The 18019-nt window shown below is 42.2% G+C and overlaps 3 protein-coding genes across 3 annotated transcripts; 2 read left to right on the top strand and 1 right to left on the bottom strand.

Moving 5' to 3' along the window:
- The first annotated feature begins 3671 nt into the window (after positions 1-3671).
- On the top strand, positions 3672-8773 carry LOC124850476 (serine/arginine repetitive matrix protein 2-like). The gene is made up of 5 exons (XM_047333905.1): positions 3672-3821; positions 6169-6344; positions 7007-7173; positions 7259-8409; positions 8687-8773. Exons 1-5 carry the CDS (start codon positions 3672-3674, stop codon positions 8771-8773), a joined length of 1731 nt encoding a protein of 576 aa, XP_047189861.1.
- LOC118312658 (TRIO and F-actin-binding protein-like) lies at positions 8485-16257 on the top strand. The gene is made up of 14 exons (XM_035637446.2): positions 8485-8944; positions 9282-9435; positions 9519-9596; positions 10389-10421; positions 10640-10708; positions 10922-11011; positions 11295-11389; positions 12445-13087; positions 13241-13475; positions 14396-14507; positions 14669-14828; positions 14997-15110; positions 15669-15755; positions 15891-16257. Exons 1-14 carry the CDS (start codon positions 8775-8777, stop codon positions 15894-15896), a joined length of 2046 nt encoding a protein of 681 aa, XP_035493339.2. The 5' UTR covers positions 8485-8774; the 3' UTR covers positions 15897-16257.
- smdt1b (single-pass membrane protein with aspartate-rich tail 1b) lies at positions 16246-17855 on the bottom strand. The gene is made up of 3 exons (XM_035637448.2): positions 17663-17855; positions 16686-16844; positions 16246-16495 (listed from the first exon to the last, which is right to left on the bottom strand). The coding sequence occupies exons 1-2, from the start codon at positions 17822-17824 to the stop codon at positions 16707-16709; spliced, it is 300 nt and encodes a 99-aa protein (XP_035493341.2). The 5' UTR covers positions 17825-17855; the 3' UTR covers positions 16246-16495; positions 16686-16706.
- Positions 17856-18019: the final 164 nt, after the last annotated feature.

Below are 18019 nucleotides of genomic sequence, written 5' to 3'. Positions count from 1 at the left end.
TGGGTCGTGACCGAGAAAACGAGATCGCGAGTGCAAGCGACAAAAAAATGGGTTTCCTTAGAAAGGTGGCTGGTGTCTCCCTTAGAGATAGGGTGAGAAGCTCAGTCATCCGTGAGGAACTCAGAGTAGAGCCGCTGCTCCCTTGCGTAGAAAGGAGCCAGTTGAGGTGGTTCGGGCATCTGGTAAGGATGCCCCCTGGGCGCCTCCCCTGGGAGGTGTTCTAGGCACGTCCAGCTGGGAAGAGACCTCGGGGTAGACCCAGGACTAGGTGGAGAGATTATATCTCCACACTGGCCTGGGAACGCCTCGGGATCCCCCCGTCAGAGCTGGTTAATGTGGCCCTGGAAAGGGAAGTTTGGGGCCCCCTACTGAAGCTGCTGCCCCCGCGGCTCGACCCCGGATAAGCGGTTGAAGATGAGATGAGATGAGATGTCAGAAACTTTTTTTGGGGGGGGAGTGCTCGATCGTTTTTTACGCCCTGGCCTTTACCACACTCCTAGTTGCTGTATCTGTTAAATTGTTAAAGTTGCACCCCGCTTCAGCTCTAACAAACCGACCATTGCTGGATGAAGCACTCCTGGGGCGCCAGCATAGGAGTCTCAACGCAGACGCCAGATTAACAACTGGTTTACCAGAAGAAGGTCCACAAATGTAATTTGGACATTTCAGTTGGAAATTTTGAACACAAGGTTGTAGGCTGTGTACGGAGGGACCCTCTGAGTGGTCCGCTGTAGAGCATCTGACAGGATTTTGACGAGCATCATGGTGGAAAACACCAGGGAGCTTGTCAAGGACTGGACTACACAAGCTGCTTTTTTTTTCCATTTGACAAGCTGTATCACCACCAACAGCTACAATCCCTTCAAATAAAACATGAGATATAGATTAATAAAATGCATTGGTTGTGGAAAGGTAGTGGTTAATGTTGCTGAGTTCAGAAGGTTGTTGTGAGCAGGAGTACTGGTCACGATCAATAGTTGCCTTGGGTGAGGGGTAGGATCAGGGTCAGGAGTGCTGGATCAATTTCTGCCCTCTGCCGAGGTGATGCAGATTTAATTAATCATGTCTTATCGGTTATGTTTTGATATTTTCTGTCTGTTACAGAATCCTGTTCCTTCGTTTTTCTATCAAATATTTGCGTGTTGTTTCTTCCCAGTAGATAGACTCAGAGTCAAATCTTGAGAACCGCATTTAGCTTCTGATATGTGGAACCAAATAAATGAACACTTAAACACATGAACACGTTTCACATGCAATTTGAATTATAGAACTAGAATTGTTAGGGTTACATTTTGCATTTGCCGGAGTTCACAACAGTTACAGCCATTGATCCATTGTAAAAATGAAACTTAAAATTAACCGAGAGAAAAACTGAAGAAAGGAAAACTTGGTTGATGTTTGATAAAGAGGAATGCAGGCAACAGGAGATGCATTTTTTTTAGAAACTATTTAGTTTTCATATCAGTGAAACCAGAACAGAAGTGGAGCTCCGCCATCAAGAAGTCCATGACAAAATGCTACGCTTTTTACATAAAGTAGCTTTAAAGCAGTCATTAAAATGTTTACCCTCCTGTTCTTTTAAGTTGTGTGAGCTGAACTATTCCATCTACATTTCCATGGATACTGACTCTACCCTCTCATTATAGCAACTGCTGCCAGAGCAGCTGAATGTAGCATGTGACACACAGAACGAGACAAAAATATCTCTCCTTAATTGTCATTTTACTTGCCAGAGATGTTTAATTACACTCCCGTGTCTTGGAGGTTCGCATGATAGCGCTGTTCGACAAAATGTAGGCTTAGAAAACTGTAATCAGTCATCAAAAGAAGCAGTTTCCACAGATGCACGCACACAAACAGGGCCTCAGCACTCGGTTCTCATCAGTCATTTTAAAACATTACAAACTAGTACACTCATAAACACACAGCATCTCAGTGGAGGTTTGATGAGCCAAGTGGGATTAACAAGCAGATGGTGCACGGCCATTTTTGGTTAAGTCTGAGTTTGTGTGTGAGTGGGTGGGTTTGTGTGTGTGTGTGTGTGTGTGTGTATGTGTGAGTGCACATCACAAAGTGGAGACGGAGACAGAAAGTGAATGTTAGTTAGTTTTCCTTAGTTTGTGTACATTCCTGTACTCTACTGTATACGTGCGTACAGTACACTCACACACACACACGCACACGCGCACACACACACACACACACACACACACACACACACAAAAGGCCCCCTCTAGTGGTTTGCTCAAAGAGAGAAAAACAGTCTCAGCACGCGCCATCACCCGATGGGGATTAAGTCAACTAATGATGCACACAGCTTTCAGACATCATTGAAGGTAACACTTTTAAATCAGAGCTCTGCAATTAAAACCAATATCACCTCTTTATTATATTTAATATTACGTATTGTGTTTTCTCCCTTCAGTAGCTTTAAGGGTGTAAACTTTTTTTTAATATCTGAAAGCATCGTGTATTCAGTGTCTGTTTGTCTCGTGATGTTCATACTGAAATATCCATTCTTTGTAATGGAAATAGTCTCATTCTATACACGTCTCCCCTCAAATGTTGCCTGACATATTTGGTGTCTCTGGAAACTTTGGGATCTCCATTAGAATTTACAGTAAAGTTATGTCATTAATCGTCCCCAGGTAAACCAGTAGTTACCTCATCGTTACAAAACTGGGATATTTTTGCTTTCTGTTTGAAGTGTAATCTTTTTAAATTAAACATTGATATTACATCTTAACGGAGATTATCAAGATATAACCTGGTTCATCCTTCTATTTTGCCAGTGTTTTACTCTGCAGTAAGGAGAAATACCACTGAACTGAAAAAGATTGATTTTTAGATGAGTTTCATTTCATTTTTAGTCCTGAGCAACAAGTACATCTCTCACCTTTTTGTGGCTGCACCATCTGTGCAGCAAGACCACCACTGTCCATAAGACATCTGTCAAGAGGAGTCGGTGCCACGTTACACTTTCTAAGGATGATGATACCCGATAGGACACGTCAACATGTTGGGCCCATGCGGGTTGTTATCTGACAAAAGACCCGAGCCTCTGTCGACTCCATGACCACACCAGGAACTGAGCTTTCAGTAAAGGCTCGTTCCTTGGAGAGGATACGTGCAGCACTGTTTCACCTTTAATCAAGACTCTGGATCACATCCATAAGGTGGAGTATGTTGTTACTTAGTATTAGTATATCTTAGTCTTGGGGATTTCTTCTATATAATGGCACTGTCACAGTTTTCTGCTCAGCGCTGCAAAGCTGTCCCATCCAAGGTGGTTCGTGTTTCAGTCGACAGGATATGAGAGTACAGTAACTGTTCTTGCAGACCCTCTTTCAGAGGCGTGACTCACTGAGCTCTATTTGTACTTTTTCATTTGAGTGCTTCTTTTGCTCACATATCATTCGAGCATTAACCTTTAATCTCTTAAAGCTGTCCTCATTACAACTAATAAGTTCATAATTCTTGTGTTTTGATGATGATTGTTACTCATTATTATGCTAATGAACTGTGTCTAGGACTCACCAAGAGCCTCCTGGGAAATAACAGCACACCAATTCAACTGAAAATCAATCAGCCAAAGGCAATTTCAGTGGTTATGTGGTGGAGAATAGCCGACCAAACCCTGCAGATGACAGGGGAGAGTCAGCGGGATCAACATGGCGCCCCCTGCTGAGAACGACTACTGCTGTCAGTTCCGGCCCAACACCTTCGACCCCGCCCGCTGCAGCTCCTGCCTGCGGCCGGATCATATGCATCTCAGCATCAACGCCGTCACTGCTGCACAACAGGACAGTCCACAAGAGTTGGTGGGTACATTAATCCTCCCAAGGGTTCAGTGAAACCATCAGGTCGTGCCTTTACAGACTTTCCAGAATTACACATAACAATGCTCTAAAAAAAAAACAATGTAGGAGGAAAAAGTTGTCTTTACTAAAAGTGAAGGATAATACGAATTTATAAAGGAATTCACTTTGAAGGGAGCCATGGGGGTTAACTCCAAGGAGACCCGAGGTTTTTGGGCATCTGTTAAAATGCATCTGTCCCCCTCATCCCCCTGTCTCCATCCTCTCTTTCTGCCTTCATCTCTTGCTTCCTGTCGTCTACACTCACCTGTTTGGGACCGTCTCATTCACTGCATGAAAAGTTTTTTGTGGAGGTTCCCTGAGTTTTCCTGTGTGCTGACCCGTGAGGTTGTTAATTTGCTGGTACAAACCAGTTAATCCCTAACCTTTTATCTCATAAAACAAAAATGCAGTTTGAAATCATTATAGATAAAGCAAAAATCTCTCCTATGTGATAATCGTCCAACAAGTCTTTTCTAGTGTGGGGTCTTCTTCAACTCACTGTTTTGTAGCCAAGTGGCAACTCACCACGACGTCACCCGTTGTTTTTTGGACTGCCGTTTTGAAGCCTCGAGTTTTGCATTTTGACCAGCGTCATGTTGGTTTTTCTGCAATGGGACGGGGCGGGTCTGACTGGGAGCTCGTCCAATGCGCGCCCACCTGCGTCTGCAACCATGCACCTGTTGGACGGTATCAGCTGTCAATCACACTTTATCCAAAGACCAATGTATAAGGTCGTTTATCGTCTATTTTACTCTAAAATGGAAACATAATTTACAAAATGAACATCATGCTGCATTGAGGAAGATTTGAAACTATCGACTGAGGAACATTTTTACTAAGATTATAAATCAAATGTCATTTTCTTAAAGACTTAAGACATTTTCTTAAAGACAACCTGTGAGTCGCCCCTCTGCTGGTGATTCTGGACAATACAGGCTTCAGGCACTACCATTGATCCTGCCTCTGAGGTATTCTAATTGGGATTTCCCAGGAATATTTAAACTGGACTGGTTCAGATACGTACACTATGTCAAATCAGCATCCAGAGGTGATTTTTGTTATCATCATATTATAATAACAAAAATGATAATACAAGAGAATTTATTCAAATGTTCTCTTTAAGCCATGTGATGAATGTGTCCTGATACTCACCATCAGCAGCAGCCAGGCGTACGGGACCAGTGATTATAGTTACCCTGTTATAATGCTTATTAATACACGTATATCAACATTTCAAGGTCAAAAATCTACTGACATTATAAATAACAGGGTCAAGTGTTTTCAAAATGACTTGCTGTCATTTATTGCGACAGGTGTGACAACAATGCACAAGTTGCACACTGTGATGACCTATAACTCAATCACCAACTGAAACTACTGTGGAGGTGGGAGAAGGACAATACAACAAGGTGGCATTTGATTCTGTATCATTAATTCATGAAAACTCATCACAATCCCTGGGGAATGAGTTGTAATCTAATACGCCCATATGATGCATGCGCACGTCTCCTGACACAATACTGGCCCACTTAAATTAAAGCATAGTGCAGGATAAAGTCAAGGAAGGTATTTGAAAGTAATAATGTAATGTAGACTTCTGTTTTCATCTCAAAAACAAGGGACAACACTTGCATCCAGCCAAGAGATCAAAACCTGAGACGAGTTCAACTTTTGCCAATTTTCTGTAAATGAGAGGTATGACTAAAGGAAGAATAACCTGAAAAGGAGTTGAGTGGGCGGTTCTGGAAATGCGAAAGCACTACAGCAATGAAATAATGATGAGCATGACAAGGGACAAGCTTGAGTTACGTCCTGTGCAGTCTAAATGCATTGGCTTAGCGAGGAGAAGGAAGGAGAGGAGAAGGGCAGCTGCTGAAAGCCTTGACAGCAGATTTTTCTGAAGGACAACGAGCCGCCACAGTAAGGGGAAATAAGGTCTCAGTGTTTGGACGTGGGATGTAAGTTGGCTGTTCATCAGTGTCTGCAGTGAAAGTTTGGGTTTCTTTGTGTTGTTTGTTCTGTAGAATTTGTACAATGAAGGATCAAAGCCATGAGATACAGTAGCTACTGCAGTGTTCAGCTCTAGTCAGGGTCATAATTAGATATCAGTGACTCATTGATATCAAACAACATCAAATGTAATAACAGGGGTAATTATCAAAAGAAATCCCCCGTTTCCTGAAGCTAAATGATTCAACAACTGCCTCAATGAACAACTTGACATGTTTATCCTCTGAATCATTCCTGTGTTGAAAAGAGTCGAAACATCCGTTTGCTTTACAATGTGTTTTTCTGCTCCACATACCAGGATGCAGATGCAGATGGTGATGATGATGATGATGATGATAATTGCGCCTCGTCTGAAGTGACCACAAGTGCCAGCAGTGATGATGTCAGCGGTGGCTGGACTTACGAGTGGAGTCTTGTCCACAGCCTGAGTCCTGAGTGGGAACTTAATATCTGTGTCACAGACATTCAATCCAGGTGACTATCAAGTACCATGAATTTCAGAAGCCACTTTTGACTATAGCTACCTGAGCAGTGAGTGCACACATGCTCTGAAATAACACACTGACTCTCTCATACACACATTTGTTTGAATGAGCTGCTTTACATTTAGGACTTCACTTAGTAGAATATACATAAAAAGATTAGGCTCAGAATTGAATCAATGTTCTTATGGATAAACAATCATTTGTACATGAAGTTCTCTTTATTATCTTAATGATGATTACTGTGGATGAACACAACTGAAGGGTTGGTTACCAGCATAGCATATCTAAAATATTCTTATTTCATGTGTTTAAATGGGAACTATACATTACAATATGCACAGTGCTTTGCAGTGTTGGTAACTGTTTGGGGTTGAGAAGCCATAAGTGAAAGTGAAGTGATGAATTTCCTTTGCTGTTAGTTTTGTTGTTTTTTCTGTTGAGGCAGTCGTCAAAGTGGACCAAAACTGAAAAAAGCTGAGGCCATCCTTTTACTTTTACGTACGACCACAAGGTTTAAGTGATCGACTACTTATTTCAACTCCTTATAACTCTTGGAGACCATAGCCAAGGGGCTGTCTAGTATCCATATTTTACAAATGAAAAATCTGTGTTTGCAGCAGCTTCCTCACGACCATGTACAACCTCCTACAGCTCTTCAAATCAACAGGACTGTCCAGAGAGGAGCAGATCCCTCAGCTCAGAACGGCACTGTGTAGCCCAAAGAGATATGACCCGGTTGGACCCTTCTCCGCACCGAGGCACTGAAAGCTCCTGGATGGACGAGAGGAGGGGCAGAGACAGGTCCCGCCGGGCATCAGGTCAGTCACTGATATTAAGAAAGCTTTTCTAAAGACTCACAGAGGAACATCTTGATCTTGACCTGCTGGCTTGTGTGATTTTCAGAGTCCAGAGGAGTCAGGGAACAAGAGAGTGGTTACTTTTCTCCAGATCGAAAAGGTGATGGTGTGCGGCAGATGGAGGAAGTCAACAAACGGTCCTATCGTTACTACGAGAGGGGACACCCCCTCCCCAGCAACTACGTTGTCGAGCCTAAGGCCTGCGTCCCCTACAGGAATATCAACCTTGGTGTGCCCTCGCAGAGGAGGAACACCGAGACGTATATTCAGGAAACTTGGAGAAGTGAATCCCCACAGAGGTACACGTACCACTCCAACTTCAGACGGGAAATGGACTCACAGAGAAATTCTCCATCCCGTCACAGCTCTGTGAGTCCAGACCACTACAAGACAACTGAATCTCTTGTAGGACCTCAGAGAGGGAGCTCCCTCTCCAGGAGTCAAGGTCGGTCACGTGCCTCATCTCAGCTTCCATCACACGGTCCTTCTCGGCATACATCAGGCAGGTCCAGTCCATCTCGCAGGAGGGGGTCAATCGTCTCTCGGACTGGCTCCCCCTCAAGAAGGAGAGAAGGGGGAGCCCCGTCTCACAGGCGCACAGACTCCTTCCATTTACAGAACGGTGATTATGATGCTCTTAAGGGATGCAGCAGAGAGTCGAGGAGTCTGTCGCAAGCGTCAGTCAAGCACAGCTTGGACTCTGAGAAACTCTACAGGAACTTGGAGTTTATCTCCCGCCGGGGCTCCTCTGCCATTCAGCAAAACTCACATGAAGGATCTCAAGCGTCTCCGCGAACCAGAACATCTGTCAGCAGCTCGGCCAACACTCGCACTCATAACAGCCGGGAGGTGTCACCATCCAGGAATGTCTACGGTTTGCACAGCCCCACCCCACGGAGGGATCCCCACTCCAGGGACAGCAGACAGAGTCCTTCTCAAGGCTCGTGGCAGGGGTCTGCACACTCCTTACTCAGCATCCCACTGTCACGTGGTTCTTCCACATCGAGAAGAGGTGCCGACTCTCAGGTGCTTGGCGGTTCAGTGTCCCCTGTTGCAGTCACTGCAACTGATAAGGGCAATGAGGGGAACAGTAAGGTCGTCGGTGACAGGAGCAGGAGCAACATGAGACGAGGCATGGAGGCCTTGTTGATATCTGAACCCAAGAAAGATGCAGTAAATGCTGAGGAGGTGAGTATTGTACATGTTTATTTAGCTACACTAGTTGTAATGGAAATGTCTGTTTGTCTACTATTGATGTTTTACCTTGAAATATTTAACAGACATTTACAGTCCCTAATATATAGTTTATGTCAGACTTAAGCATTTAGCTCCAAGTTCAGGCTCACAGAGCTGCAAACATGACTGTTGACTCTTCATCTTGTTCCTCTCACGTTTAAAACACACACGTTTATTTTTACAATGTACGTACTTCACATTCTGACGACTTCAACTGTTTTCTTCATAAAAATTCAAGCCAGCGATTTGGTTTAACTTCAGCTTGTGCAGAGGCCAGCGATCCCATCCCGTTGGTGTCAACTCTCTATACCACCTGGTCACGTAAAATGTTGATAAATCTGAATTCTGAATCTGAGGTGGGGATGACCATGGAGGACTACATACTTCTGGCTGATATTCCGAAGATCCAGCTGGAGTCAGAAGAAGAGATTCCTGGTCTGAGGAGGAGGAACCAGAGTCCCAGCCCATGTAGGGACCAAAGAGTCAGGACATACAGGTTCGTACTGCTACCACATGGTGCTGCATGGTATCATGGTACAGAGCATGTGCACCCATAACAAAGGTCTCGCAACTGTACATTAATTCTGCATTCCACGTGGTGTACATGTCTTCAAACACCATGGCAGCTGGAAGAAAAAGTGAAATAATAGTGTTATGAGTTCAGAAAGAAGACTAATAAAAGATCTTTTGATCTGACCATGAGTAATTGCCATTAGAGATAATCTTGAAGCCTTTGCTGAGACGTGAAAGTTCAGTAAAAAGAAAGGATATAAATGATACCTGTTGTTTGTTCATGTGTTTCAAACAATAAACCTTGTCTATTTCTTCTGAAGGCACCAAGATGAAATAGATGTTTGCAGTTCAGGGCTTGAGCCAGATGTGGGGAGCCGAGGCAGGGAGAGAGGGAGAGACAGACGAGAGAAATGTCGGGACTCGGAGAACGGACGATCATCTCGAAGACCGTCGACAGCATCTCTTCATACACAGGTACGATGAAATCATTTCCACAATAAAATGCAAGCCGGAATATAAAATACAATCCTTACTCTTGTCTGTTTATCCTATCAAAGAGTTCAGAAAATCAAAGTGGAAAGCACAGACCTTCAAAGCTGAAGGAGCGAGCTCCTCCTGAACACCTGCAAACACAGGTGAGCAATAGTCTCATGCTTTTCTGCGTCTGTATAAATCACATGAGTGTTTGGAGGAAAATGGGTCATTCATGCATTCAATTCTTAAGTATTTTCAGGGCAGCATGCTCATATGATTTATCATCTTTATGAATAGATTCTAGGATGGTTTGAGCCGGTGAATCTTGCAATCTTAGCGCTGCAGTGTCACGCCGAAAACTGCCGAGCCAACAAACCCAAAAGCAGGGATGACCGCAAAATGAAACATTCAAAAATAAATATTCAGTGCTGTGAATCACATACAACCATTGCAAAAGTGTATATCTGCTCATGGAAAACATTTGCATCCTCAATAAAAAAGATCTATGAGTGATGACTTCACATCATGCTTCTCAATCTCTCCCTTTCTTTTTGCCCCCCAAATAAATTCTAACGGACACAATATGATGCATGGTGAGTATCTTGTTATTTTGTTCTAAAATGCTCCCACGGCACCACACCTGTCTAACAATATTTTCACCAGATTCTCGTCCTCTTCTCATTTCCACCATTTCCAGTGTTGAGCACAATTTGCTAACTCTACACCGCTTCCTTTTTTACAGACCCATTCTGCATCATAAGCTTTCACTTTTCACTCTTTCACATTTTATGTGCCTCTCTATGCATGTTTCACAATATTGCCATTATCTCACAAAGACATGTTCGTCTGCCATTGACAGTTTCCATTTCCTGTAAGTTCACAATCAAACCGCTGCAGAAAGCTTTTAAAGTGCTCGTTCTTAATATTCTTATTGCAGATGTTGAAACTTGAAGGGGTGGATGTCCAGACTGGATGAACATGAAAAGGTAAATCAAAGTTTTACTTCAATTCATCCAAAATGATGATTTTGGTTTTTTTCAATCATAATTAATGCTGTTACCACAATGTCATACACACAGACAGAAACAAAACACTGAATTGAGACTTGATGCTTAAAATATCCAGAAAGGAGACCACATACATGAAAATATCCCTGTGCTTTACATGATAGTTTAATTGTCCACAATTACTGTGTGTTGCTCAGTGGAGGAAACACTGGTTTGTCCTGGGTGATACTTCGCTGAGGTACTACAGAGACTCAGAGCCTGAGGAGGTATGACGCTTAAAGTAAAAGTAATTCCTGACTTGTCTGGATCATGTTGTCTGAATATGTCTAATATTTTAAGTTACACCAATCAATAACTGTCTGCATGATTTTTAAATGGTTTTATACAGGTTTTGCCATCATTTGTTGGTCACTATCATCTGTTTTCCTCAAAACATTTCTGTGGGATCATGAATTTGAGCTCTTCTTATTGTGCTGCAGTCAGATGATCTGGACGGAGAGATCGACCTGACGACCTGTGTGAATGTGTCAGACTGTGACGTAGAGATCAACTATGGACTCCGAATACAAGTATGTGTCCATCAGTCCATCAACATTCTGTTGTACAGTGACTGATGGACACTCTGACACCTACCCCTCCCCCATTTCCACATTAGTTACATGTTTGACTGCTTCCTGTTTAACAGTGTGTGTGTGTGTGTGTGTGTGTGTGTGTGTGTGTGTGTGTGTTTGTGTGTGTGTGTGTGTGTGTGTGTGTGTGTGTGTGTGTGTGTGTGTGTGTGTGTGTGTGTTTGTGTGTGTGTGTGTGTGTGTGTGTGTGTGTGCCTTTGTTCTGTCTTTTGATCTGGTCCAGACAAAGAGAGCAGTGTTCACTCTCTCTGCTGTGACCTCCAGAATACGGCGGAACTGGGTGAAGTTACTAAAGCTGGCGATTCAGAACAACACACAGTGAGTCTGACCATATTCAGGCCCTTTGATGAAGTATAATTAGCAGCAACACACTGTAAAAATACTCCAATACAAGCTCTTCATTGAAGGTATCACTAAAGTTCAACTTCAAAAGTATTATCATCAAAATATCTCTATACATCTATAACTATATATCACCATGACAAGAAAAAGCTTGCAATGTACTGTAGATAAATTGCCATTAGGTTTTATTATTTCACTATATATTATTAGGTATCCAGTTTTTATTGGTCATGTCTCAATATGCGAGTATCATTTTAATGTTGTGGTTCGTTGAGTTGGAGGTAATTTCTTATTTATCTTATTATTTATTTAGTAGATTTTTACATGCTGCTTGGCAGTAAATTCATGGAATTGTAGTGGATTTTAAAAGTATAATATTTTCCTCTGAATGGTAGTAAAGACAGATGTAAAAAGTAGCATGAAATACTAGTTTATTAAATTGATGTACAAGTACCTAAACTGTACACTTAGATACAATATTTGAGTAAATATATTTGGTTACTTCCCATCTCCTCTGAGATACTGTAAACTACAATCATACATAAATTACATATTGGAAACAACATTTCAACTAAGCAAAGCCTGGTTTGCAAAAAACACACACACATATATTATTAAAAATAATTACAAAAATAATAAATAGTTCAAAGTTCACTCTTGATCTTGGAAATAGCAGTTGACAAAATGATCTTATAATTCCAGGTCCATTTAGCAGCCACGCTCATGCTCAATCAATACAAAAGATGATTCTATAACTCAACAATCTATAATAATGAATTATGTGTTAAGTATAAGTAGTAATTTACAAATTGAGAGAGTCCTAGTATAGTTATAATGTTATTTGTTCACACTTCTGCGAAACAAAATTCCTCAAGGTAATTACTTAAATATGTGTTTCATCAGATGTGAAAATTCCTTAGCTCTGTGAAGAAATGCAGACTGGGTGGTCTGTCTGTAGTGACGCCCCTCAGTCATCTTTCTTCTGAATGTGTAACTCTACTCTCCTCGTCTGTCCCTCTTTCTGAACTCAGCCAATTAGACACCGGCAGTGAGAAAGAGAACCCCCTCTCCCGGAGACCGTCGTCATGCCAACCTCTCACTCGCTTCACCTGCAAGGACTCCGGCTATGAACCAACCGCTTCCACCACCACAGCTGCAAACTCCCATCAGGCCAATCATCACCACCACCGCCGCCACCAAACAGTAGACGGGCGTCTGCACACAGACTTATCTCCAGCTAGTCAGAGAGAAGAAGGGGAGGGCTGGGACCGCGAGCAAGCGAAGCGATTGGAGGAGAGGAACAAGTGGTTTGAGGAGGGTGTCCCCTTCAGTGAGATGAGCAGCAGGTGGGACTCCATGGAGCTGAAGAAGGGGAGTGTGCTTGTGCCTGTAATTGAAACCATGGATTTAGAGGTCACCCGGAAGTGGGTAGAATTTGAGAAGCTGTCGTTTAGGGACATTAGTGCACAGACTCTCATTGGAGCCCATCAGCCAAGCTCCCCACAGGCATCACAGTCTCCAGTTACCACCCAGACTTATCAGTCGAGCTCTAATGAGGCTGAACACACTGTCACTGGTTCACAGGCAGATTTAACAAGCTCACAGCAGGATCTTCCATCTTCAAATGGTGTCAAAACCAATCAAACTAATACAGCTGAAGCTCTTCAAAAGGAGGTAAGAAGTAACTTATAGTCATGCCATTAAATAATCACAAATATGATGGGTAGAAACACCAGGAAGGCATTCCTCAATGCAAAGGAAATTACAATGATGTTATCCAGCAGTGATGTACATCCAATTCTCTTTCCATGCGACTCCATCTCCAAGGCGCTCTCTCTTCGAAAACAAGTGGAGAGCATTAAGAAAGAGCGTGCAGCCATGGGGATAGAGGTGGACAGTCCCTGTGGCCCCGGGGCCCCCTGTAGGGCCAGACTTGAAGCCATGGAAGTAAACCATCGGAAAGCTCTGCAGGAGCTGCAATGCCAACATGAGAGGGAGATCAAGGACCTGGAGGAGCAGAGAGACACGATGCTGCAGCAGGAGAGTCAGGCTGCTGCCAAAGGTAAATCTGACAGTAGTGTCAAGACACAGAAGCTCAGGAGGTTCAGTTTGACACAACTGAAGTTAGGTTAAGGTTTGTTTGCCCTTAGTAGATACTCTCTGTACGCTTTTAAAAAATGTTTAAACTATCATAGTTCTAAGCTTTAAGGTTCATTGTTGGTCTTTCAGATCCACATCCATTGATGAAAGCCAAATGTGGCAAAAATCTCTAGGGGAAAAAAGCTTCTTTTTTTTTTTCAAACAATTATATATTTTTATTTTTGAAAACAATCCAATCATTTATAATTTGTACTGTACTGTTTATACTGCATTGTTACGCTAAATCTGTGAAGTACTGGAACTAGAAACTAAAGCTGCCAAATTAAGATAGTGGAGTAAAAGATACAAAAGTTCACTTTGTAATATAAGGTAGTAGAAGTATAAAGTAGCATGAAACAGAAATCATTAAAATGTGTAAAAGTACTTAAGAATTGTAATTAAGTACAGTACTGAGTTCCAATTGAGATAAAAAGCATGTAAACATTATTTTACTATAAAAGTGAAACTTTAGAGAAGAGTAAACAAGAGTAAATGAAGGTAGAAAATCCTTTTGAAAGCCCTAGATGCTATCATGTGAAAAATATTAATCAAATTCAACTATCAAACTGTATTTTTCTATATCATTTCTTTTTATTCTTAATAACTGCAGTTACCTAAAATGTTACTATCAGGAATGTGCTATAAGTAAATAGGGTCCACCACAGTTTTATTCTTGTGTTTATGGCTTTTTAAAATTAAATTGTTTATTGATGATATCTTCTTGGTATCTTTCCTCATTAAACTGTCTTGTGTTATTTTTAAAGCTGTGTAGTGATGCCAGAGATAATTTTCCACACTGTCGACTGTTACGTTCCTAACTAATTAACCAACTGTTGATCAAAGCTATGGAGGCTCTGAGGGCAGCTCACAGAGAGGAGCTGGAGAGGGAGGTGGAGAAGGCCAGGAGGTCGCCAGGAGAAGCTGCACATGTGGATACTTCACACAGAGGACACATGTAAGTTTATTACACGCACTCTGTTTATCATGCCGAGAGTTTTCATGATCTCGCAGGCTCTCGCTGCAGGCTTTAGATGTTCTACACTTGACCGTGACCCCTTGCATGGTGATTTTGCGCATTATAATTTGTTCCATAACTTGGTTGTTTGTGTGTGCCAGGCCCCAGGCAGATGTCTTGCACAGTGAGTTAGATGTGCTGTCAGATCGCTACTCTCAGAAGTGCCTGGAGCTGAACAGCACTGAGCAGAGCAGCAAGAGCCGAGAGACGGAGCTCGGCCACAAGGAGAAAGAGCTGGAGCAGCTCCGAAGAGAGAACCAGGTTTCAGTATTCTCACGTTATAGATTGTTAATATAAATACCATCAGATTCTGTTTTTGTTCTGATAGGGTTGCCTTAACAATAACATATTAAGGTACAACATTAATAAGCACGCAAGTTCACAGTATTTCCTCATAACATAATTTGACCTAAACATTCTCTTTCTCAGGAGCTGAAGGCCAAACTGGCTGAAGAGATCAGCCGAATGCGTTCCTTCATCACAGGGCAGAGGTCGGACATGACGTCACTTGGCAGCGCTGAGCGCACTATGTCAGAAGTAGAGGTATTGATAGTAATCAAGTTTAATGTTTGTGACCAAATCAGGTCAACCCAGTTTCATTTGTTGCACATGAAATATCAACCTTGAAGTAAATATGTTGAATTTACTGTTATCATGGGGAATATAAAAAAAGCAAAATCTGATGTGTGTGCAGTGGGGCCCACTGTAATAAAAGTGATCACAGCATTCTTACCGTTTTGTCTTGTATCTCCGGTGATTCTCCCTGTAGCAACACAGTCACACCTTCTTGTTTTTCTGGTGGCTTCATTCGTGTTGAGCATCTGTGGCTGGTCTGGTGTAGCAGACAGCGCCACCTACTGCCTGAATTAAGGAACATGTTTCAGAATAGTGATCTTGCACGTTCTGGTGGTTTATTGGACTTTTTTCTTCTTATCTTGTTCTATTCCATTTAATCCTCTGTGTTCAGAGTTGCCTGGATTCATTTTCCTGTTCATAACACTATTACTATTATTTTTTACACCTAATGATTAATCAGCAAATAATATCTGAACCAAAGCTTATGCATCTGGTATCAGTAAGCGGCCACATTTTGTCTTTCAGATGCTGCTGAGAGCAAAAGAAAACGAGGTGCAGTATCTTAAAAAAGAAATCAGCTGTCTACAGAGTGAAGTGCAGTCTCTTAACAAGGTATGTTTGGTGATCTGACGTCTTGCATTATTAAAATTATGAAAAACACACTCCTAAATGATACTATACTTTTACAAGCCTATTTTAACCTGACCTTCCTGCTTGACCATGATGTGGCTCCCACTTATATCTCAGCCCTGAATCAAGAAATGAGACGCAGCTTATGAGCGTTATAGGGAGGCCTATGTGGAGCTGAGTGACATGAAGGGTCGTAGCCAGCTGGAGATGGGCTCCCTCAACCAACATTTGAGACTGGCCAACACTGCAGTTCAGGAAGGAGCAAGACAGACCTGACCAATGAAGACAGCTGCTTTAAATTTCCCTGGAAACATCAAAAGCAAGCCAATATAACAACATCATTACATAACAATAATAGTGTGTGTTGTTATGACTGGATATGGCTTGGAAGAGTCAGAATAAGAATTATGGCAACTACTACTGTATACTTGCAAACCCCCATGCAATGACTGTTAAGATTAAACAACAAGTGTTTTCCACATGTGACAGACTCATTTTATTGAGTTGACAGACAGAAACATGCAAACAAGAGTGAGGGCAAAACTGATAGTTTATACAGCCTCACATGATATGAAATTTCTAAAATGATATTCGATGAAAACAAGATAAGTAGCAGAGGAGCTGGATGGAGGCAGAGGGAGGTATTTGGAAGTGAAAATGCCCCATCTTCTCCATCTTCCTTGTGCCGCCTGGTATGCTTTCAGTCTGTATTGCAAAGCACCCTGTGGACATAAATGAAAATGAAATAAAATAACATCAGCTTTCAACTGTTACCAGTTGACATCACTGCATACATACAACAAACTACACCCTTTGAAAACAGATAAGATTGTCCACACAAAGGTCAAAGCAAGTGTGTATGGATTACATAAGGTGCGGCTAATGTACACTTCATGTACACTCTGACCTCACCATTCATTTTCTGAAGTTAGCTCAGTCGTCGTCGTCATCGTCCTCGGGGACAAAGATATCGTGTTCCTCCAACAGAGCTGCAAAGTTCTTGCTGATCAGAGTTCCCACATACAGGAAAGGCACCACCACTATTGTCATGCGGATAAGACCGAATGGCGTCTGGAAAACAAGGAGGAATCACAACATCAAAATTAAGAATCAACTCAAAAGGGTCCATCTAGATCACCAACCATAAATCAGTTCCCGTCTCTGTTTGCTGTAGAATATTTCAGTCTAGATTTATAAACATGGGCAACTGTTTGGGCAAAGCTAAAAAAGAGAAACCTAAACTTTAAAGTTGCCATAGCACAGCAGAGAAAACTGCATAGATAGTTGGAGGCTTGTTGGGGTTCACAGGGCCCGAAGGCGCCTGTTTGACCCCCAGCCCCACAACAGCTCATCCCTGCCATGAGTTCAGCAGATGAGTTCCTATTGCCTTGTAAAATGGAGGCTAATGTGGCGTGGGTGAGTTATATAGAAATAAACAAGTTGCTAATTTATTTGCATTAAGGGCTTTTCATACAGACAAGCGATGATTATAGTAAAAATTACACACCTGTGTTTCCTCTGGTTTGAACATTTTATTAACAGACTGGGGCCTTTTCTCGCCTGGACAACCTCGCTCACCCGAATATGCAGTATCAAGTATCAAGTTACTGCTCGTCGAAGTCAATAATTAGACAATAATTCGACAGACTACAAAAAATGCCCACTTAATTCAAGCATTTGGAAAGAATTGTAAAAAACATACTTTCAGGAAGTAATTGTCTTTGTCGTTCGCGTAAACATACGTTTCATTGGTCGACTTCAGTAACCCGGCGCGTATTGAGCCTTCCTATTGGCCATAGCTGGTGTCAATTCAGCGCTAAACCCCGCCCGCCCAGTGACTAATTTCGTCGGTTTTTTCGTTGGTAACTGAGGCAGAAGAAGACACTCACTTTGTCCGGTTTGGGCAGGATTGCCCCTGAAGACGACGATACTACGGTTCGGATTGGAGTCGTCCTCGATATGTTCGTCGATTTCAAGCCGGTGTTACGGCCCATTATCGCCGCATTTCTGGTGCAAAGTCGCAGCGGGAGCCGCAGTATTCTAGTCGCCATTTTTCTTCCAGTATCTGTGACAGGGAGGGAGGGGCTGGATGATTTATTAAGGGTGTGTGTGTGTGTATGTATGTATATGTATGTGTGTGTGTGTGTGTGTGTGTGTGTTGTGTTAAAGAAAAAAACACATCAATAATCGATTATTTGGATTTATAAAATCATTCATCAGTTATACAGTTGTTTTATTCAGGTGCA

Source organism: Scophthalmus maximus, chromosome 8, assembly GCF_022379125.1.
Source record: "Scophthalmus maximus strain ysfricsl-2021 chromosome 8, ASM2237912v1, whole genome shotgun sequence".
In the NCBI taxonomy this organism is placed as follows: Eukaryota; Metazoa; Chordata; class Actinopteri; order Pleuronectiformes; family Scophthalmidae; genus Scophthalmus; species Scophthalmus maximus.
Note: the sequence above shows the minus strand (reverse complement) of the source record. Positions and strands in the feature narration are given on the sequence as shown.

Excerpts from the sequence above, each read along its gene's own strand:
- LOC118312658 (XM_035637446.2), top strand. The coding sequence starts at position 8,775 with ATGTTGATAAATCTGAATTCTGAATCTGAGGTGGGGATGACCATGGAG. Across the intron at positions 8,945-9,281 it reads CAAAGAGTCAGGACATACAG|GCACCAAGATGAAATAGATG; the intron begins GTTCGTACTGCT and ends TTTCTTCTGAAG. Across the intron at positions 13,476-14,395 it reads GAGTCAGGCTGCTGCCAAAG|CTATGGAGGCTCTGAGGGCA; the intron begins GTAAATCTGACA and ends TGTTGATCAAAG.
- LOC124850476 (XM_047333905.1), top strand. The coding sequence starts at position 3,672 with ATGGCGCCCCCTGCTGAGAACGACTACTGCTGTCAGTTCCGGCCCAAC. Across the intron at positions 7,174-7,258 it reads CAGGTCCCGCCGGGCATCAG|AGTCCAGAGGAGTCAGGGAA; the intron begins GTCAGTCACTGA and ends TGTGATTTTCAG. Across the intron at positions 8,410-8,686 it reads ATGCTGAGGAGGTGAGTATT|CCAGCGATTTGGTTTAACTT; the intron begins GTACATGTTTAT and ends TAAAAATTCAAG.
- smdt1b (XM_035637448.2), bottom strand. The coding sequence starts at position 17,824 with ATGGCGACTAGAATACTGCGGCTCCCGCTGCGACTTTGCACCAGAAAT. Across the intron at positions 16,845-17,662 it reads TCCTGCCCAAACCGGACAAA|ACGCCATTCGGTCTTATCCG; the intron begins GTGAGTGTCTTC and ends CTTGTTTTCCAG.